The sequence below is a fragment of the Hirundo rustica genome, chromosome Z (genome assembly GCF_015227805.2).
Source record: "Hirundo rustica isolate bHirRus1 chromosome Z, bHirRus1.pri.v3, whole genome shotgun sequence".
Taxonomy (NCBI): Eukaryota; Metazoa; Chordata; class Aves; order Passeriformes; family Hirundinidae; genus Hirundo; species Hirundo rustica.
The window spans coordinates 283758-305694 of NC_053488.1; the positions used below are offsets into that span (position 1 = coordinate 283758).

Below are 21937 nucleotides of genomic sequence, written 5' to 3' on the forward strand. Positions count from 1 at the left end.
GCGCGGCGAGCCTAACCCGCGGACGCATTGCGAGGAAATAGAGTTTGGGATATTTATTTGCATTCTACTGTTGAAATGTACATTCCATTGAATGAGTGCTGTAGGTGATAATTTTTACTATAAAACCATTTCAATAATTAGCTTTACTTCGGGAGGGGGAAGTAGATAAAAGTGAAACATTCAAACACCTCGACTTGAGTAAAGAATGTGCAAATGTAAAGAAACTCGTAAAAACACTTTTTAGACTGTAAGGCACCAGCAGGTGAAATACATTCCAATTAAAGTGACTGATTTCTAGTTACCCATCACTGACTGTGTCCAGAACTGAAATGAATAGCTTGTGCCTAGCTCCAGGGGCAGCTTCTAGAGCTGAGATCTGTCCTAATTCCTAATCCGGTCTGACCCTGGCTGCAGTCTATCACCACAGACATCCCAGCCCAGCTGTGAGAGGTCCGATGGGAGCATCCAGGGCCCTCCCCAGGGCAGAGCACCCCCTGTGCCATCATGTGTGAGCAGCTAATAAAATGGGGCACACGAGCAAAATTGCTTTCAACAACAAATATGAAATGTAGATACAGTTTTATACCAACATAGTATTAAAAAGTGAAAAGTCCGCAATTCCTGGCATCACTGAAAACTGACACTGCTGGGTTTCCATTCCCAGCACACATATCCTCCACTGTCATACAGAGCAGTCACACAAGGATCAGTAGCTCCACAGAGAACTCTTGGCCCTTCTATGTTCCCAGGAGTCCAAACCCCAAAACTTCTGCGATAAAACATAAAAATCTTCACATCCTTCAGCCACGTGGTTAAGAGACACCCTGAGTTTGTGCGGAACACTTTTGCGCGGTGGCTGTGACAAGCAGCTCCTCCCCAGCAGGCAGTCCATCAGCTCGTGTCCCTCGTGTCCCCGGAGGCCGGGCCGCTGCTGGCCAGCACTGCATCCAGCGGGGCGCGGCGCTTGCGGATGCTGCGCCCCGAGGCGATCAGGTCGGCGTAGCCGCGCTGGTGGGAGAAGGCGTAGGCCGAGCGACGGGCGGACACGCCGCGGCGGAACGCGCTCTGCCGCCGCTTCCACTGCTGCTCCTCCAGCAGGTACTTCTGACGGTTCCTCTGGATCTGCAGGGAAATGCACAGTGGGTCTTGCATTAGGACAGCATCCCCGCAGCTTGGACTGTTGTCATAGCCGTGTGCTGGCTCAAGGCAGAGCAGGAGCAGCCAAACCTATCCCCTACACTCTCGATGTGCAACCCTGGCACACCGGCCCAGCCGAAATGAAACCTAAACTGGGACCCCCAGCATCCTCACAGGGTGTTGGTGGCATCACCAGATCTCAGCCAGGCACACAAGGAAACAGCCCCCACTGAGCTGCTGCCTCTGGGCCACCCTGCGGCCACTCCTCTGCCCACAGGACCCAAGCCAGGCTTGTGTCACTCCTCCAAGGCCACCATCACTTACTTGTCCCTAACATCATAAAATCCCAGAATGGCTTGGGTTGGAAGGCACCTTAAAGCCCATCTTGTCCCAATGGGCAGGGGCACCTTCCACTAGCCCGCACCTCAGCACTGACAGCAGCCCCTGTAAATCAACACTGCCAGATTGACCCAGATAACGCAGATTTCACTCACTTTATCGCTCTCCGAAGGCCAGACTGTCATGGATAAGAAGCGCTGTGCCACTACAGGCAGTAAGCAAATAGCAATGGATAAAATCATGGTAAGCCAAAGGTATGGCTGTCGCAGAGCATTCGGAGCAGTTCCTGGGAATAAAAAGAGCTAAAGTTAATTGATGACAAACCTACATGAGACAGGACTGAGAACCACAAACCACCAGGACTGACCTGTGAACCGAAAGGCAGAAGGGAAGAGAACGTGGATTCCAGCACTGTGAAAGTCAAATGTGATCCCAAAGTAAAGTGCAATACTCCCAAATACTGAAAAAGCATTAACAAAAGTCCAGTAAGACGTATCCAGGCCAATCTAAAAGCAAACAAAAGTGCCAAGTGATCTTATTAATTCCAAATAATGTCAACTACTTTTTGTGTGTTGTTACCTTTTTAGTAGAGAAGTATAGAACAGTGAGCAGAAAGTGTTCTCAGAGTGCCAGAGCTCAGAAAACCAAGTTTACTTGCCTGAAAATTGACAACAAATATCAGAGAGGATGCTGCTGTGACAGCAAAGGACTGATAATCTGCAGGGGCTTCTCCATCTTGTCCCATAGATTTAAGGTAGGCTCCGTACGGGATGAAGAAGATGATGAGTGAAGTTACAGCTCCATGGAGCAAACTTAGAAAGAACTTCTTGTAGTTGAAAAGTAAATCTCTCTGACCCAAAACATAAAGTCTAGGGAACCGAAGGCTCAGTTTGTCGCTCACATCCTTAATAAAGAGGAAAAAGAAAGTTGTGAATCGTTGTTCTCAGCGTGAGCTTTGAGGAGTGAGAAGCTGAAGTGTCCCACAGGGAATGGCAGATCCCTTTCTCTTTCTAGTAGCAGGGATTTGCACAGAGTAATGCAAAAGGAAGACATTCTTAAAGGCTACCCCCAAAACCAAACCCTTTTTGTTTCATGGAAAACCAACCTAACTAAAGACCTTTGGATTCATCTGTGGTAACAATCATGGGGATACCTGGTCGAGCAAGCCGACAAGCAGGACCGGGAGACTGGAATACAGCACGTTGTACAGCGTGATGAACCAGTCCTCGTAGGCTGCCTGCAACACAGGGGCATTTGCAGGACTTAGTGATTTCATTTTATCATAGCCCTCCTCTCCAGTTACTTTGAAAACTCACATGTGCTCTACTACAGCATGAAGTTCCTGGTCTCAGTGCTCACCCAAAGGCAGCAGCACCTTGGCTCAAGGCTCTGCTGAAACTCTTTAGTCTGTGTTAAGCTGCCCCACTCCTTCCAAATCTTCCTCCCTGTGCAGCAATGATCCTGACTTTAGTGCTCTGGAATCATACCCGACTGCTTGTAACCAACCCTCTCAGTACTCATCGCATCCTCCTGCAGAAATCGCAGGTGACATCTTCACATTCCTGACACTCCCCAGGTTAAGCCCTTGCTGTTCCACAGTGACAGAAGCATCTGCCTGTTATCCCACACGAGCACACCTTCCTACCTGGGCAGAGAAGCCACTGAAGAACGAGTACCAGATGTGGACCAGCGTGAAAGCGAAGTTTTTGTAGAAGAAGTATCTTAGAAACTTGCACATCCTGATGTACGACCAGCGCCCGTGGACCAGCAGCAGCCGCTGGAGGTAGCGGAACTGTCCGAAGGAGTAGTCACTCGACATGACAGCCTGCATCCCCTCCTGGCCACTGATCCCAACTCCAATGTGGGCAGCTGGGTGAAGGAGACAAACACCACACACATGGTTGGGCAAAGGGACAGGAACGTGACCAGGGCCACATTCCTACTGCCACCTGTTTTTTCTCTCAGTGCTTGTTCTGTCAGAATGCACCCAGCATATTTGACAAAAGGAGAACCAAGCGATGAGACAGAGTGAGTAAAGTCCTGAACAAACTGGCCAGGCAGTTTACAATCACCCTCGGGACATAAACCCTATCCTAGATGCTTTTTTCTCACTGGGATCTCTTGAGAAGCTGTTCAAAGGGTAGCAGGTGCAGTCTGGGATGGCTAATGCCACCAGGCAAGGGGCAGCCAAGCTACTGCTTTGGTCTTTATATTACACTTCTGTAACACACAGCACGAGAACAGATGGGATTCAAGTTCCTGCTCAGGGAATGTATACAGAAAAAAATAAAATCGATCAGGAAATACCACTAACCATTTCCTAAAGTGCTTCCTCAGAAAGGGAAACAGGCACAGAAGCTAAAAACCCCACGGCAGCAAAGCAGATGGAAGAGTCTTCTGACAGAGAGGGACAGTGGAGAGACTGCAGGAGCAGGCCAGAGGAGATCTGTCCTAGCGAGAGAGCTCGGCAGCTGCCTTACTTTTGATCATGTTCACATCATTGGCCCCGTCCCCGATGGCCAGGGTGATGGCCTTCTTGTACTTCTTCACCAGCTCCACCACCATGGCCTTCTGCTTGGGTGTCACACGGCAGCAGATCACAGCCCTGCACTCGCAGGCCAGATCAACAAAGTTCTTCTGCTGCTGCTCCTTGTAGGCCTCTGCCCTTATCCTTTTCTCCATTTGTTTTTTCTTCTCTTCTGCTGTTCTGGGGAATTTCAGTTTAAGTTTCTTTTTCTTCTTTTTCTTCTCCTGCAGGATTTCATTCTGTGAAAAGAATAAAACTTCTTGTGTTCCTTTCTGCACCATTTCCAGTCCTATTCCAGGCACTGCCCAACAACCCACCTGAGGTCGTTATGCTCCCAGCGCCCATTGCTGGCATTTTAATGAACTGCTCGTGCAGACAAAGGAACAGAGTCCCCAAAACCCCAAACACTCGGGAGAACAGCCTTTGTACATACCAGCCAGGAGCCAGTGATGATTAGAGCCCGATCTCTGCTGCCCTGGAAGAAGGGCTCGTTCATTTTGAGAGAGGAATTTGGACTGGATCCAGCGCTGTTCCTCTGGTTTTCCAACCTCGTTTGAAGGAGAGCACTGGAAAGAGAGGGAGAAACTGTTAGAGAAAAGTCAAGGATAAACTTTAAGCTACGTCAGTCTCAGACTGAAAATCCTGAAAAGTAACTCCTCTGTGTTTTCACTTGCCTAGTATCTTCTCCATAGCAGATGACAGTTTCCTCTGTTAAGAGATCACAAGAAAATCCAATATTTTCAGCAGTTTCTACAAAAAAAAGAAAAAAAAAAAAAAAATTAATAGCGGAAAGTATTTACTGAAAGTTCTGTCACAAGTAATTGTTAGGAGCAGCCAGAAGCACCTCAAGTGCTCTTAAGTAATTTCTGATTTAAGTTTCAGTACAAGAATTCCCTTTCAATGCCACAGTGTAGATGAACAGGAAAAAAAGTCCTCCTGTTTTTGGCTGTAAGCAACCCCACCTTTTTTGTCACCAGTAAGCACCCAGATTTTAATGTCTGCTTTGGAGAGTCTGGAGATCGTTTCTGGAACTCCATCCTGTAGTTTGTCTTCAATAGCTGTTGCACCAAGCAGCTGGAAAGGATTTGAAATACAGGTGGTTAGTAGCACTGAAACACATTTTAATATAAGAATTGAAATGTACTAAAAATATACAGCTCCTTACAATCAAGTTATTTTCTATTTCCTCATACACTTTGTCCAGAGCTTCATCTCGGTGACTTGTAGCTAAACTGGCCTCCATAAACTTTTTATTCCACACATCAAATTCATCCTGGCTTATGTCTCTGTAGCACAGGCAGAGTGTCCTGAGAGTTTCATTTGCAAAGACCTGAAAAATAATTAAACCCACACATATCCACAAAAGAAAACTCTTCATTTGCAATCCAAACATGAGCATTTCACAAGTTTGACAGGACGAGTCCAACTTTCAGAACCAACTGCAGGTTTCCATTTGTCTTAATAGCTTAGGAAAAGGAAATTAATAACGCTATTGTCAGAAATTATTTTTGTTTTAAAAAGAGCAAACAAAATACAAACGTACATCGAGCGCCTCTTCTGTGGCTTCTCTCTTTAGATTCCTGGGGTGCAGCCGCTCAAAAATCACCGTGTCAGCCCCTTTGCAATACAGCCTGATATTGCCACCGGACTCTCTTACTGCAGAGGGAAACAGAAGAGGTGGTACCCTTATACAAAGGGTACTTCAGATTGGATTTGTCAGCCTACTGCCCAGTACCAAAGTACAAGATAGCATTTGTCCTTTAGTGGACTCAAACGTGCCCCAGGACTGTCACACAGCTGTTAATTCTTGACCCAGCTTCCTTTGCACATCTTCTTTCACCCCTGAGATACAAGTGGCCTTCTCCATGCAGGCTGGTGGCAATCAGCTTACCAATGACAGACATCCTCTTCCTGTCGCTGTTGAAATCCAGGATGGCCAGGACATCGTAGGTCCTCTCGACGCCCATCTCACTGATGGTGATGGTGTTCTGTGTTCGGGACAGGAAAACGTACCCGAAGTTCCGGGCGGCCGTCACCAGGGCCCCCTCGTCCGGGGAAGCCGCCTGGTAATTGAGCTGACCTGCAGGATTGCAGCCAGGACACAGCTGAGGGTGCAGCTGGACGCTGCTGCAGTGCACACAGAACGGGGACCACGCACCCCCCAGGCTGTTACACGTACTTCCCAAACAGGATCAGTCCTCAGCCTGCTTCCCTCCACATACCAGAGCAAAACTACACCTTTTCTACCTCGACATTCCTAATTTCTTAATCCAGTCATTTAAAGATTTTCAAAAGAAGCTCCAAAAGACAAATCCTCTGCCAGAGACACCAATACAGTGAGTGGACACAACCCCCAAAACCTTAGGAACAAGACAGGACAGGACACTGTTGGTTTCGTGGAGATTCCACAAAGATGGGAGTAAAGCAATATTAATATCTCATGTTTTAATGGAATCTTCCAACCGGTGAATTCACAAATTCAATAGCTGATCACCTCTACATTTAGTTTTGTTTAATTTAAAAGGGCAGCCTAACACTCCTCCCTTATGGTATCTGCATTAGTTACAGATCTCTCCCTTGTGGAACTGGATTTGAATTATTGTTTTCTGCTACACGAGGAAAACAAACCAAAGGCCATACTCACCATCAGAAGTGTCAGCCATGACTGTGTGACAAATAGCAAGCAGAAAAAAGAACTTCTGGATTTCTGCCTCCTTTCCAGACTTTATTTGCTCTATCAGATAGTGATCATAGAATAGGAACTTTCCGTCCGCATACACGTTCCAGCTGAAATCAACTTGCTGCTTAGAAAACAGGGGCAGAGAGTCTGAGTTACCACAGGCACTGTCGCTTTGTGCCCACCCACCCCTCTCGGGGCTCTGCCGAGGGAGTGTTCCCGTCCCACGGACCGGGACACAGCGCTGGCTGGGATGAACCTACCTCTGGGTGGCTCTGGAGCTGCCCCGCTGCATCCCGGCAGTCTCCTGCAAGGAAAGCACCTGCAGTCAGGGGACCAGGCACAAGAGGGCTCTTACAACCCACCACAAAGGAAAACACAGCTAGGACACGTACCACCCTATGACTGGAATGAAAGGAGAAGCACAAACTGCTGCTCTTACTAAAATTTCCTTCTCTGTTTCTTGACTTTGTCCCCAGAGCATTTCTAGCGAAAGCAAATTTGTACAAAAACTTGTGCAAATTACCAGTTTTCCTGGAAGCTGAGAAGTTCCCACTAAAGTTCCTTAACTTCCACTTCAAAAGTGGGAAAACCCCAACAGTTCAACCCTATGCTTTACCCAATGCCAGGTCTCAATTGTGCAAGTTCAGCTGGAACTAAGAGAACTTGCGTGTACCTGATCTGCAACAGGCATTAAAATTCCTCCTCCTTTGCACAGCCTTCGCACAACTTACCGTATCTTTGCCCATTTATGCAACACTTTTTAAAGGTCATGATGTTCTGCGTAAGGGTTCCAGTCTTGTCAGAGAAGATGTACTGGATTTGGCCCAGCTGCTCGTTCAGCGTGGTGGTCCTGGCCTTGGCAGCCGTGTCCTTCTCGGGGTAGTACATCTGCAGGTCCCAGTTGATGAAATAGCTTTGGCCAAAGCGAATCACTTCCACGCTAAATGAGAGAGAAGGAATGCTCTCACTGCCAGCTGCAGCTCACACCGGCACACAATGACACCTCCAGGAACTGCCCTACCTCACATAGAGGGAGATGGGCACCATGGTGTTGAGGACAATGATGTATCCCCAGAAGTTGAGGAAGCCCCGGTAGGCAGGGCTCCAGTCCTGTGCGTCGTAGAGGTACCAGGAGGAGTTGCCAATCTGCTGCTCCCAGTAGGTGTGTCCGATGGCCAGCCCAGCTGACAGCAGGATAAGGACCACGATGATCTACGGGACACAGAGAGGCCTCTCACACTCCAGAAACATTTGATCGGCTTAAATCCCAAATCCCCGTGTTCCAAACAGAACATGACAGGTATTTGTGAGGAGTGACGGAGCAAACATTTCCCACTAAGGCACCTTTCAGATTTCCTCCTGCTCCATCCCAGCTCAGCAGGCCAGAAAAAAGGTTAAACACATTTATTTACACACATACACACGGAGGAAGAAGCAGTCTAACTTTGCATTCACTATTCTCTTAAAATCTGAATTTTAAACAAAAAGGCTTACAGTATAAACCATGTAGTTCATAAGAGAGTCAATTTTTGTCCTTTTAAATCTTGTCTTTCCACTATTTTTCATTATTTTTGTGTCAGCACCTAAAAATAAAAAGAGTGAAAAATTAAAAGAAGAGAAAAATAGGATAAGCAAACATTCGGAGTTTTACCAAACTGGGACATGAAATACAGTTGGTGTCTATAGGATAAAGATTCTTTTTCACTCTAGTGCTTTTAGTGGGGAAATATCACACACCTGCAAATATGACCATTCCATGGCAGAAGTCTGTATTCCTGATCTTACAGCCACGCAACAAAATCTTATCAGCATCCAGGGGATAATTTGAGTTTCTCCAGGATAATGTTCCTGTAAACTTATCCAGTCGGTTGTTGGGTTCTTCACATTCAATCAGACCTAGAAAATTTGGAGGAGAATGCGTTTAATGTACAAGTTAAATCCAAATGCATTGATTTGTGTCTCCCATCAAAGTAGCTTTATTTTACTTTTATTGACTTGCAAACTATTTGAGCTACGTTCTAATAGTATTAGGTGTAGAACTGTACCAACCATCAAAGTCTGCCAGGGCGCTTTCCTCCTGAAGGTGTCTGTGTGTCACCTCTAGGGCCATTTTGAATTTTAAGTTAGTCTCACTAAGAAGAAAGGATAAAAAGGTGATTTTATTAAAACCATGGATATAAGAGGAAAGTTTAAACAATTAAATTAAAGTACCACTACTTCTCTGGGCAAGCTATACTAAAGTTTAAAAAAAAAAAAAAAAATCCATGTCCTTCCCTCTTTCTTCCTATGTCACATTCTCCGGCACTTTTGATGTGTGTGTAGCACTGCAGTGGACAATTTTTAATGATTCTTGAACTGTGGGAATCAGCAGCTGGATGCAGTTCCCCAGGGTGGCTTAACAAGCAGACTCCAAAGTACATAATCCTCGCTCATTCCCTACTCAGCCCAAATTAACTCCAAGACCTCCTCAAGTAGAACCGTACCCATCCAGTTCAGCTGTCTCCACATAGCACAGACTGTTTGGTTCTGAGCTGGACAGCAGCAAAATATCAGCCTAGAAAACAAAGAAATAGACATCAAATAAAGCCAGGTCAGGACTCCTACAGAGCTCTCTAGAAACATAAAACAAAATGTATCTGAAGCACTTACAGGAACAAAAGTATTTTTCTTCAGACGAATGATATCACCAACTTTAATGTCTTTCCATTTTGTGGCTTTGAACCTAATATCAAGATAGTTTAATAATTATTACTCTAATCTAGAACATGATGCACTCTATAAATCTTATCATACTGAACTTTCCTTAGAACAAAAATGACCTCTTGGTGCACTCTGGGTTTGCTTTTCAGAACCTGTAATTTAGTTGAGGGTCTACAGCTCAGAAGTCAACGTACCTCTTCTCTTCCCACTTCACCTGGTTGTGAATTCCTGTCCTTCCCTCCGAAGAAGTTGCTCCTAGCACAGACTTAGGTCCCAGCTAATTAATTTTAAATTACTACTTTAAGCAATTCTCTTCCAGCTTCAATCATGTTTTCAGGCAGTAGAGAGCAGAGCTGAACTTTTCCTATCATCTACAGCTTGAGATCTGTGGCAAAGTTTAGCAACAGTGCAACAATCATCACTTAGAGAGCTCCGAAGGGACCATACAAACCTTCCATCCTTGATGACATCACATGTCCTGTTATTGACCTCGTTGTCCATCCTGTGACGAGCCTGAAACCAGAGCAAAGAATGTTCTCCCTGCTCTGTGTCACAACAGGAGACATGAGCTACACTGGGTGGGGTGTGCTGTTCATAGGAACAGAACGTGGCACCTACAATGTCATCCACCAGGTCTTTGACTGCAGTTATTCCCAGCACCAAGAGCAAGGGCACCAGTGTTGTGTACCACGACAGGGTAGTTATCTGAGGAATACACTACAAAAGACCAAAAAAATCGGTTCAGTACAGTCATCAATCAAATTTAAATCAAATTTAACATTTCATAGTCATGTGACTAGAGAAAAAAACCCCAAACAAACAAAAAAAAACCACCACAGAGAGAAATTTAAGTCAGGTTGTAAAAATGAACAAAACTCTGTGGGAAGAGTTTGGCTGTCATGCTGCTTAGGAATCAGCTTCCCTTTAACAATTGCACTGGCTCATATAATCTGTTGGTCCTTCTGATTTATGAGATGAACTCAAGAAACATCTTTTCCTCATGAAATTCATGAGCTCTGCAAGAAGTTCACTCTAATTCTGTGCAACTAGCTCATCCCAGAATTCTGCCATAGCTCATCCAGATTTGTTGCAGGTTTCTGTTGTGATGGGCCTGGTCTCTGCAGCACATGAGATAGTGCCCCTCAATTCCCTGGCACGACAGCACTGAATTGTGTCATAAATATTACTGAGCTCAAATCCCCTTCACAGACAGCATTGTCCATCTTGCTCACCTGCAATATGAGGAGAACAAGGAAGTAGAAGTTGGCTGCTCTCTTGAACTGTTCCAACAGATTCAGAGGTAAAAAAGTGATGGGGTTGTACTTGTACGTCTTAATTGCATTTCCCTGTGGGAGAAATCCGAACATCAGTCACACAGCAGAGCTCCTCCTTCCCACACAAATGTACAGTCCATATTTTTAGGCTCTTAATTCTCCGTCTCACCTTAAACACGTCTTTTGATACCTTGATTTTCCACTCCAAAACCCCAACCCAGTTACTCTTCCCCCTCCTCTGCTGGAAACACTGAGGAATTCTGAACCGTGGCTTTTACACCACTCACCAGCCATTCCAAAGACCTTACCGGGATTAAGGAAGCATTCACCCGACAATTAGCACCTCATTGGGATAAAACAGCTTACCGAATATTTGCTTTTCTTGAAGCACAGGAAGATTGTTCTCTTGAAGCCCGGCTGGTCATAAAAGCGCTGATCGTTTGCTTTAACTTGCCAGCTGCAGTCTGGAAGGAACAAAAGGGGTCAAACAGTGTTAATAAACATGAGGAAACAAATCTGCCACTTTCAGGTTTTCTCTCAAATCCGTATGTTAAAGGTACTTTCGACTGAAGCAATACACTTTACCTGCTTTATAGTCCATATCCTTACAAAAACCTTTTCAAGACATTTCCAGGCTGTTTGTCTTTATTAGACATTCAAGTACATTCAGAGGTAGCAAGAAGTGTTGCTTAACATTTGAATGTTCTGAGGGAAATCTGCAGAGTTAACATTTATTCATGCTAAATTCCCTTCTCTCCCCTCTTTTGGTTTGGTCCTGCGACACGCTAAACACTCCAACCGGTGTATCGGTGCTGCTGGAAATGAAGAGGTCAGTTCACCTCTTAAGGCAATGGTTTGATTTAACCACACCGTGCTATGGTTTTCATTCACACCCGTTAAAAAAGCAAAAATCTGAGGTGCTCATTTATTTCTTCAGCCACCGCTTTTTTTCACTTGTGAGAAAACTCAGGAACAGGAATTGCATCCATCAGGTAATTTTCTGTGCCCGCTCTTTCACGGGCCACCGCTTTCCCTCCCATTTGTTGCAGTTCCCATTTCCTGGAGGCTGCAGCAGAGACGCCCTGCCACCCACAGCCACACAACACTCAGGCCCTGCCCACATGCCCGGAACTCCTTCTCCTGGGCTGAAGCTCTGCCTGCCTGGGAAGGATGACATGGGCAGGATTTTGAAATGCGGCTTTCCTGACTCACCGGCCAAGCATCTCCCCGTGTCCTCCAGCCCACAGTGACTGTCCCTAATGGGTGCTCTTCCTGGTTTCATGAGATCCTCTTCACCCGTGCATGGGGTGAAACTCCCTGTGGCAGAGGCGTGGGGCCTGGCAGGCTGTGACTAACACTTCAAAACACAAATCCGACTGCAAAGACTTTTTTTTCCCTACCCACCATGGAGCAAATTCCAGACTGACCTATCTGGACTTCTGCTGTGACTACACAACTTTCATTTCCGGCACCTTGGTTAGAAGCCCAGAAGATAACAGGCAAATATTTATCTCAAAGAACTCTGTTTTGAGTTAAAAGATTATATGTATGAATTGAGAAAGCTACTAAATTTTGTCAAAATGAAAGGGCATAAAGACAAACAAAGTCTACATAAATGTTTGTTTAACGCATTGCAAAAACGTTGCAGTGTTGATAAAGTTGATGGAAACCTGGCAAATTAGGTCTGAGGTAAACCTGCAGGAAGGAAGCATCTCAAAATTACTTTAAACTGTGGTACTACCACCTAATATTTGTCAAGCTGCTTTGGTAATTCATCAACTTTAAAGGATGTCGTCATAAAAAAACCCTTAAACTAAACATGTGACAGATGCTTGTAAAATGAAAACACATGACAGGTGGTGATGAAATGAGAGCTGATCAACTGTTCCCACACAAACAGGAAAAAAATCCGTATGACTTACACAGGCTCTGGTTACATTGAAAATGCTGGTGTTGCAGCATGAGAAAAGGGAATTTAGGGGTGCTACAGATGTTTCTTCGGCAGAGGTTCAGAACAGGGATGCCAGAAAGGCTCCTCCCACTGATGTTCCTACGCTGGCAGCAGCCACAGGCTGTACCTGCCGGTTCCTTTGAACTCCTCCTACTCACCTTTTACCTTTCAGGAAATTTATCAGGCTACAAAGTGAGCAGTGAGGTGGAAATCTGTTCTGCACAAGCAGAAATCCAGGGAAAACGCTGACTGAGCACAGCAAAATGTTTATGCTGGAGCACATTTCCAGAGGAGTGGGAAAACAAGTGCCTGAAGGTCTGTCTGAACAGTTCCCAGAGCACAGGCCACGTACATCCAGGGCCTGCCTTAATTAAGAGGAGGTCACCATGCAGCTCATTATCTTTACGCAAGGAGCAGTGGCACAGAACTGGGCTGCAGGTTGGAATGAAGCTGAGTTTCATTCTGACATCTGTTAAACTGAACGGCCATCAATCACTCCTCCAGAGTCAGAGAAGCCATTCCCAACCTTAGCGGACAAATAAACACGGAAGTGCAGTCGGTCCCCGAGGCTCAGCCTCTGCATCCAGCATTGTTTACTCCCCAAATCAAGTCCCTGATTGTTACCTTTTTTCCCCGGGTCTCGGCTCTCCTGGGTGTCCCTGCTGGTTTGGTTCGGTCCCGGTTCAGCCCCAGGCTGCCGACCGTCCAACTCGTCCTCCGTTTCATCATCACTGTAGGGCACCACCTCATCGTTGGGCTGGGAGTCCTCCTCGAAGGTGGTCTCGGAATCCCTTTCCGAGATCATGCTGCTAGCGCCCTGCCAGCATTTTGGACAAGTTAGGGAAAGGAGCTCACGTAGCAAGCTGGAAACCACATGTCTAATTGACTCTGCTGCTGCTGGAAACCGCACCCCACATCTGAAACCAGTTTCCCCAGAAGTGGCTTCGTTTTCCAGCACTGGAAGTCAGGGGGCAGTTCTTGTCCCAGCCAGCCCTTCATTACTGTTCTGCTATGTGTAATTACACACTACAGCCCCAGGAACACTGTGTGCTCCTGACACAGGACGTAGGAACTGGGGAGGGCACGGACACGTCTCCCAGCAGCCATTACATCGTGCCCTGAGGAGCCACAGCAGCCGGAGCCCTACTTGGCCACAGTAGGACACGGGACCGGGCACCGAGCGCCAGGTCAGACATCCAGGGGTTCAGCTCACACAGCTGATCCTCCATCCCAGCCTGCCCAGCCTCACCAAACCAGCCTCGCTCCCTGTCTCTTCCCCTAGGCTGAACATCAGAGTTTGTCACTGCAAGATCCCCCAGCTTGGTGTCCGAGCACCCGAGGACACAGTGGGACGCATTTTGGCTCAGCCCTGAGCTGGAGCAGAGGAGGGATGGTCCCCAGCTGAGCTGTGGCCGTGCCCGTGTGGCCTTCAGCTGTGCCTCAACTCTGGATATCTCCAGCCATCGCTGGGGTGTGATTGTAATCCTGAGCTCCACATCAGCTTCCAAGCCTGCCCCTCAACCTGCCTCACCACCATGGCATTGCCTTGGCTAGCAAACTCAGCAACCAGCAGGGCTGGCACCAAACCTGCTGACATCCCCCCTCAGCGTCTGGTTTTGCAAAGCTGCATTGTCTCCCATCCCTAGTATCTCGTATAAGGGCGAGACAAATAATCCTTGGGCACTGACTGTGCTGCTTCAGAGGCAGGCTGCTGGCAAGGGAGCCCAAGGCACGCCACGCTCCCCAGCTGCAGGGCTCTCCCAGCACACACTGACAGCCCACAAAATGCAACAAATCCACCAGGCTGAGTGTACAGGAATCCACAACTTCTCCTAAGATCCGTCCAAGCTGTTGGAGGCCTCTCCCTGATGGAATTACCCAGGAGTATGACAGGCGGTCGCTAATACAGATGTAGAAACTGAGACTTCTGTGACAGATGGTGTTTTCCTAAATAGCCTTCCTAAAAAGCTCCAACTCAGGCCCCTGAATACCTCACTGGGATATTTTGGCTTATTTCTCCTCTTTTTGGTGCTTTTTTTCTGCCCTGCTAGCACCTCTCGTGGGGACTGCTGGGGGGAACAAGTTCCTCCCAAACACAGTCCCTAGAACACAAAATGCCACCAGATCTTTGACTGGCTCTCACTCTACAACTGAAACAAGCTGATATCCCTCAGCTGTTAGTCTTATTAAACTTTACTGATTAACTGCTTAATGATTAATGAACTAATTAGTCATGCAAAGGGTTAGATGAGATGTCAAAAACACGCTTCCTTTGTTTTCCATTAGAGATGTGTGGCTACATGGCAGTCCCTACAATGCCACCAGCTGTAGTAGCCTGCAATGCTCCCTAGGAACAGAGCCAGTGAAGTGATCTGGGATAAGGTTAAATTAACTGTAGTCACTTTCCCTCCTCAGACAACTAAACTGCCCACTGGAAAACCTCGTTAAGAGCGGAGATCTCATTAAGAGTTACCCTGCAGGCAGCAGGAGTGCTCTGTGCTGCAGGCACACCATTAGCATGCTGCAGGAGGCACTGGAATTGTGCCCGGGGCTGGCCGGGAGCCGGCAGAAAAGCTCCCGCAGCTGGGAGAGAGGCGAGAGAGAGCTGCTGTGGGACGCAGAGCAAAAGAGTCCTCCCGTGACAGGCTGACAAACTGGTTTAGAGTTAAGTTTCTTGACACCTAGTCTGGAAGGAAAGGGCTGGCTGGGATGGCAGAGCCATGTCAGAAGTTCAGAGGCAGGTGGGGAGCGATCACGATGTGAAAGGGGAGATGCCAACCCATCCTGAGGCAGCCGGTAAGAGAGGGGAGCACGCACCCAGCAGAACCTGGATGCAGGAAGCACCCAGCAGAAACTAAAGGGGGACAAACATGGCAAGAGGAGAGGAAAGGAGAGGAGGCCACTACTGATTCTTGATGTGGTCGCTGTTCTGACTGTGGAAACCGTTCATGGAGGGCCTGAGGGAGAACACAGTTGTTAGATACTGCTTGATGAAACACTCAGAGAACACTTTAAAAAGCTGGTTCTGGGCTGCGTGGCCCTCATTTTTTATTCCTGACTTGACAACAGGGGCTTTCACATGGTTTCAGATCCATTTCAGATCAGAAAACCTTACATTAACCACTACAGTCCAGAGGAGGTGCCAGCTCATGCTGCCTGGGCAGGTGGGGAGCAATGCCCAGCTCCCAGTTCTGCCTTCTAGATTGGAAAATCCTGCTGTTTCAACAGCAGTATGGATATATGGGGAGGTAAAGGAGATCAAAACAGTATTAAGCACAGGTTTAAGTATACCTGATACAGTTTATTTACTAAAAGGGCAGGTTCCACAGGACGTCAGTCACTCAGGTTTTGTGTCTACTTCTGCCTCAGGACAAGCACCAGATAATATGGAATAAATTAAACCTTGTAAAAACTCCACTTACTGCATTTGTTTCAAGGCAATAAACAACAACCCAGACCAATCTTACTCTAAATTTTTCTCTGGAGAGTCACTGGACATGACACTGCCGCAAGAACCTGGGGTGACTTCTTGTAAATCAGATCCTCACTCAAAGTGCCCTGAAAGCTAACGAATCCATCTAGCACAAGGGACACGTACAGTAAAAGGATTAAAATGCCAGTGAAGCTGTTATTTTGTGTTTCTTGTGGATGTAAAGGCCTACGATGTGAAGCATTACAGCATTACACACCTGCTGGCCACCACAACTCGTGCACAGCCCACACCCTGCATGTTCCTGTCCTTGGCACCACATTCTGCACGGCTCACACGCTCTGGCACTGCCAAGCTCAACAGCTGCTCAAACCCGGCCTCGCACTGCTCTTTCAGAACACAACAACATCAGTATTTTAGGTAAGAATCATAAAGCAAACTCAAATGGTACAAAAAGTAACCCTGAGAGATCCTTTTGAACTGCTTTAGGTCTCTGGAGTGCAAACAGGACAAAAAAAGCTACAGCAAGATGTTTCACTGATTGAACTTGGCATTAAAAAGGTACTTAAATGCAAAGCCTGATCCTCAGATATGTAAGATTTATTTCTTTACTAGGTGTTACTGGAGCAATGTGAAACAAAACCTGCTTACGGGAGGGCTGAGTACAAAATCCCAGAACTGCAGAAGAAAGCCGTGTCTGACACCTTCCTCTGAGGTGGGGTTCCTACAAGGACCCGCTGGCAGGCGCATGATCACTCCAATTACATTTCCCCTAAGAGACAGCAGTAATTATTCTGCCATCTCCAGCTGTCCCACACTGCTCAACTCGCCAGTGGCGGAGAGTCGGAGCCAAAACGGGAACACGGACAAAGCCTGGTAGGGAACAGCAGCCCAGAGGGCACCCAGGGCTGCAAGCCAGCACCCAAAGGAGGAATCAGAGCCCACAGAGCTCTTGGGTGGCTCCACAGGAACAGACACCTGTATTCAAGGGGCTCAAGTCCATAGCCCAGCTTATACCCTGAGAGGTTTCAGAATGATCTTTCATCCATGGGCACAGGATTAAAGGACAGCTCTAACAGCACTTGAGAACTGAAATTTGGAATTGCAAAGGCAGCCCAGGATCCACTGTCGGGTCAGGACATCGGTACTGGTGAATGCTCCTAAGGTTAGTTTTAACCCCCCAGAGCAAGGACATTGTGTTTCTGCTCTCCCCTCGGGGATCCCAGCCAAAGCCTTTCACAGAGTATCCGCATTCATTAAAAATGTATTCAGCAACTTATCTCCCTGGAACCGGAACTGCTACAGGGAAACCGGCGAATCAGAAACTGGATTTGCTTCCAACAGATGAGATGGGTCACCGGTTACTCAAAGCACATACAGAATGTTACTGGTAACAAGTGCTTGGACAGGCAGATAGAAGGGTCTTCTGAGCAACTAAAACCTTCCAGGTAATCTTTATGACATGTTGAGAGGAAAAGAAAACAGCAGCTAAAACAGCATGAATCAGCATAAATAGGCCAAGGAAATAACCTTCACTCCAAACACTACTGAGCTTCAGGTAGATTGCCATGCAAATTACATGCTTAAAAGCTGATCAATTAATAGAACTATTTCATACACGACAGCTGCAGTTACTTTCCTGAATGACTACTTTACAGTAATTGAACACCCAAACATTATATCTCGAAGGGGATGATTTCCCTTAGTCATTTGTTCTACATACAAATGGCTGTCACATGCACCCTAAGAAAGGTAAAGCCCAGCTCCTGGGATGCCCCGGAGAAAGCTGAGCTCAGGAGTTCAGGTCTGTACTTTGAGCCAGCTGGGGCTCAAGAGCATAAGGTAATTAATGAAACCCAGCTCCTGAGCCTACACAGCTTCCCTGAGCTGGGACCCTGGCAGGAGCTCCCACTGGAACCTGCCAACATGTGCCTAACACGAGGCGACTCAGAATCACCCCCAGAAGGTTCAGATCAGAGTGATCCCAGTATGGCTGTGGATAAAAAGCTGTGGGGAGGTCATGCACCCACACAACCCAGGACAGCACAACGTGTCACACCCGAGACAGCCTGAGATCTCCACACAAGAGAACCACCAAGGACTCCAGCTCTCCCTGCAAGGTGAGAAATCCTTGGGAATCCTGCTCTGCAAGTGACAGGTCCCAGAGGAGTCAGCATGGCTGCACCGTCAAGTGCTGCCATGCACCCAGCCCTCATTGCACACGTTTTACACGCACCATTTTTAAATACAAAGTGTATCTATTTGAGTCACGACAGTATCTTAACACAGGCATCTGTTACTGCTCTGGAGGCTGTATAAACTCTGAGGATTAAGGACTAAATCCAGCTCCAAGAGACTTTTTAATTGCTATTGTGCACAGCTAACCTTGCAACACCCACTGATCTTTCCTTTGCAAGGAAGCAACCCCAGTCCCTCCTCCAATGCCATGTTAACCCTGATTACCTGCAACATCACGAGGAAAACACCACAGTAAAACTAACTCTGGCACCACCCCACACCGATAATCTTATTTTAAAAAGCTGCTCGTGCCAAACCTGGCTGCAGGGAGGTGACAGTTCCTCCCCTGAACGCACTGCAAGCTGAGGCACCAAGACCCTGAAACCCTCTAGACAGAGGAAGGAGGGTACAGCTCTATGCTGCTGGCAAATGTTCAAGTCCCATCTTGGGGAAAAAAAAATAAAAATAGAAAGCAGAGGCTGCTGTGTACTCCCCAGTGTAGTTACTTATTAAAACTTGTATGAAAATAAGTATGAAGGACATTCCAATACAATGAATTGATCCGGATGAGCCATCAGAGTTTGACACATGGAAGAGATTTACTAGACACCAAGAACTTAACAGAAAGTCACTCTGAGAAGGAGACCCACAGCTTACAGGCCAGCTGCCTGAGGTTGGGGAAGGGCCATTGCAGAAACAACATCATCATTTTCCCCATTATCTGCCCTAGGATTTCTCATTAACAGGTCTGCAGAGTTCCATCATTTAAAGTCCAAGGCAAGGCGAGCTATCTTTGCAGAAGATAAGAGGGTTGGTAACCTTTGCTCAAGATGCAGGTTCCAATGCACTCTGAAGTGGTTTTTGCCTTTTAGAAGGTATTACCTTGGTCCCGAGGTTCACATTATACAACAGCCCATACTGAGGTTAATAGAGGAAAAAAGAATTATTTTTGTGCACGCTTAAACTGCATTGTTTGGAGTAGAAGATTTTTGGAACTTTATAGAGGGTTTTTTCCCTAGCAATCACTGTCACCATCAAAACCAGCAGCTATTTTTAAGTGGACTAAAGGTTACTCCCTGCTACCAAGACTGGAGATTCCATGAATACACCTCTTCTGGCAGCATCTACAGTGGACACTGAAGCCATTTTCCTAAACTGACCTTTATCCAGTGGAGTGTGCAACTGAAGCCCAGACTGCATCACAGATGCTGGCACTGCCCACTCACAGAGAATCCCCTGTGTTCAGCTTCAAATCAGGCTCCATCTGCAATGAAACAAAATAGAAAATGGTTTATTGCCTGATTCCACTTTGTGTGCATGCAATAACAAAAAGAGATCCTTTAGAAAAATTGTGACATTAATTTGCCTTGCAAAATTTCTTAAGAAAGAGAGAGATTTCTGCTCAGCTCTCCAGACCTTTCCATGCTGCTCCTCTCAGGGACAGTCACTTCAGCAAATGGTTCCTTCCTTGTTCTGTTTCTTGTTTTCCTTTACCGTTACAGCTGTACAGCTTCTCCTCAGCCCCTTTTTTCTTTTAATGCATTGTTCTACATCTCCCTGTGCATCACTGTACAGCACTTTGTACCCAAGAGCACCCATGGACTTGCTCAAATTGTCCATTTTGAGGAAAAATCGTGCTATGAAAAGCCAGTGTCCACCAAGGAAACAGAGGAGTCCTGCATCTTCATTCAAATAAAGGGAGAGAGTCCTCCCCTGTGGAGTTTTCTGCCTCGAGTTTTTGGAGGGTGCAGCCTCCTTTTAGCCTAAACTCTTGGGTGCAGCCTTCCTGAACTGCCTACCACATAACCCCCCCTAGAACCTGGCATTTTACCCCAAAGTCCAGAAGCTCAGGCTGTCTGGGTTCTGCAACAGGCTTTGTGCGGAGCCATTTGTCCTACTACCCCAAGGTTCAGGAGTCAAACTGTCCGGGCTCTGTGATAAACTTATGGCTTGAGGTTGGTTCAGACATTTCAAAGACATTAACACCCACACCCTGTTCATAAAGACATTAGTGCACATCTTTCCCATCACTATCAATTGTCAAATTGTCAAATGAAAACCATTTTTCACGTTAATATCAGAACACATGGGGAAAGCCAACACACGTTCCAGAGGGATTCTGTAAGTTTTCCAAAAAGCAGCGCTGTCACAGAGCTCCTGTCCCCTGCAGAGCAGGGCTCAGAGAATCCTCGAACGAGAATCACGCTCTTCACCCCACAAGCACAGGAACAGAGAGGTTAAGTGATTTGCCCAAAGCCACTGCGTAAGTCACTGACAGAGCCAGGGTTGGGTTTCAGAAGCTCCTGGCCAACTTCCCGCATTCAATTACAGCTGCACAAAGCATCTCATTTAACAGAGGCCTGACAAAGCCCAGGGCCAGGAAGAACATCAAAACCCCTCGCATCTGAAACAACACCAAGCAAGCCCCTTTCCACATTTAAGAGCAGGCAGTGCTTCACGCTCTCGGCCCTCAAACAACAGACACACCGACAGGAGAGCAGACAAACAAACTGAGACTCATTTTAAAATAGCTTCAGTGCCAGTGGCTTTACGAATTCACCACCCCGAACTCCAAAGCAAAGGTCCAGAACATTCACACGCTGTCTCATACGGCAGAATGAGGTGAGAACAGTTTAGAAGTTACTGAAAATAATCTCTACAATAACTACAAGTCAACACAAACAGAGGCCTGGGTCAGGTAGGAAAGCACCCAGACTCTAAGGTGACCACCAGTGCAGAAGCCGACCAGGAAAACTTCAAAAATGGCCGGATACTACCCAACATCTAAACCAGGCTTTGAGGAGAAAGACAAATCAAAACCCAGAACCAAACAGAACCCCGAGCAAGCCTGATCGAGCACGGACACTTCCAGGGAGTTGATCCGGAGACTCCAGCAGCAGCCATACAGGTGGGGACAGCTCAGGGGCCAGGCGGCCACCAAGTCCCAGCGGCTGTGCAGAGCCGAACACGGCTGGGACCGGGGACCAAAGCCCCCGCGCTGTTACTCGTTACCAGCATCGTCCCTGCAGAGCTCCCGGAGCTTCTCGGCCTCTTCGGTTTCAAAGCGCTCCCGCTGACACCCGAGCCAGCGGTGAGATGCTCCATTAGCTGCTCCGTTTAGCACAGCTTCACCCCCGCTCCGAGGAAGGGATGCTGTCTAAGCTACAGGCACAAAGCACGAAGTAACAGCACCAAAATACCGATTCTTTGTTTTGGTTTGTTTTCCAAGCAAGTTACTGATCTCACAAGTGACTTGTCCAGCATGTTCTGCTGCAGAATTACTGTTCATTAACGCGGAAACCTATTGCTGCTCTGACGGCTGTATAAATAATGACTAATGGGTAATCACCCCGCAGCCCTGAAGGCTGTTTTCATCATTTCCAGATATGGGCTGGGGGAAAGCCGGGAGCAGGGCAAGCAGCCCAGGGCCACGAGCCCGAGTCAGCGCCCGGGGGGCTCGGAGAGACCGGAGACAGCCGAGCTCCGCTGCTCCCTGTGCCTTACCTCACCTCCCGGCAAAGTCCTGCGCTTTCTTTAAACTTCCAGCCTGGAGAGACTGCGCCGACTTCGACGAGCTCCGGTGGGAGGGAGGGGGAGGCCGATTCCCGCAGAGTTCAGGCCTGCGCTGCCAGACGCCGGGTTTTAAACCCTCCAAAACAAC

The 21937-nt window shown here is 47.2% G+C and overlaps 1 protein-coding gene across 2 annotated transcripts; it reads right to left on the minus strand.

Moving 5' to 3' along the window:
- Positions 1-103: 103 nt before the first annotated feature.
- ATP8B1 (ATPase phospholipid transporting 8B1) lies at positions 104-21937 on the minus strand. Of its 2 annotated transcripts, none has more exons than XM_040090244.2 (29): positions 21786-21937; positions 19437-19540; positions 13233-13425; positions 11024-11121; positions 10616-10729; positions 10002-10100; positions 9835-9896; positions 9333-9405; positions 9167-9237; positions 8733-8815; positions 8421-8579; positions 8178-8266; positions 7705-7895; positions 7415-7623; positions 6944-6987; positions 6648-6804; positions 5895-6083; positions 5547-5659; positions 5169-5333; positions 4966-5077; positions 4678-4753; positions 4437-4569; positions 3957-4242; positions 3122-3345; positions 2630-2713; positions 2135-2380; positions 1844-1982; positions 1632-1762; positions 104-1122 (listed from the first exon to the last, which is right to left on the minus strand). In XM_040090244.2, the coding sequence occupies exons 3-29, from the start codon at positions 13411-13413 to the stop codon at positions 892-894; spliced, it is 3759 nt and encodes a 1252-aa protein (XP_039946178.1). In that variant the 5' UTR covers positions 13414-13425; positions 19437-19540; positions 21786-21937; the 3' UTR covers positions 104-891. The 2 variants fall into 2 exon arrangements, with proteins under 2 accessions (XP_039946178.1, XP_039946177.1); XM_040090243.2 differs by having other exon boundaries at positions 21781-21937.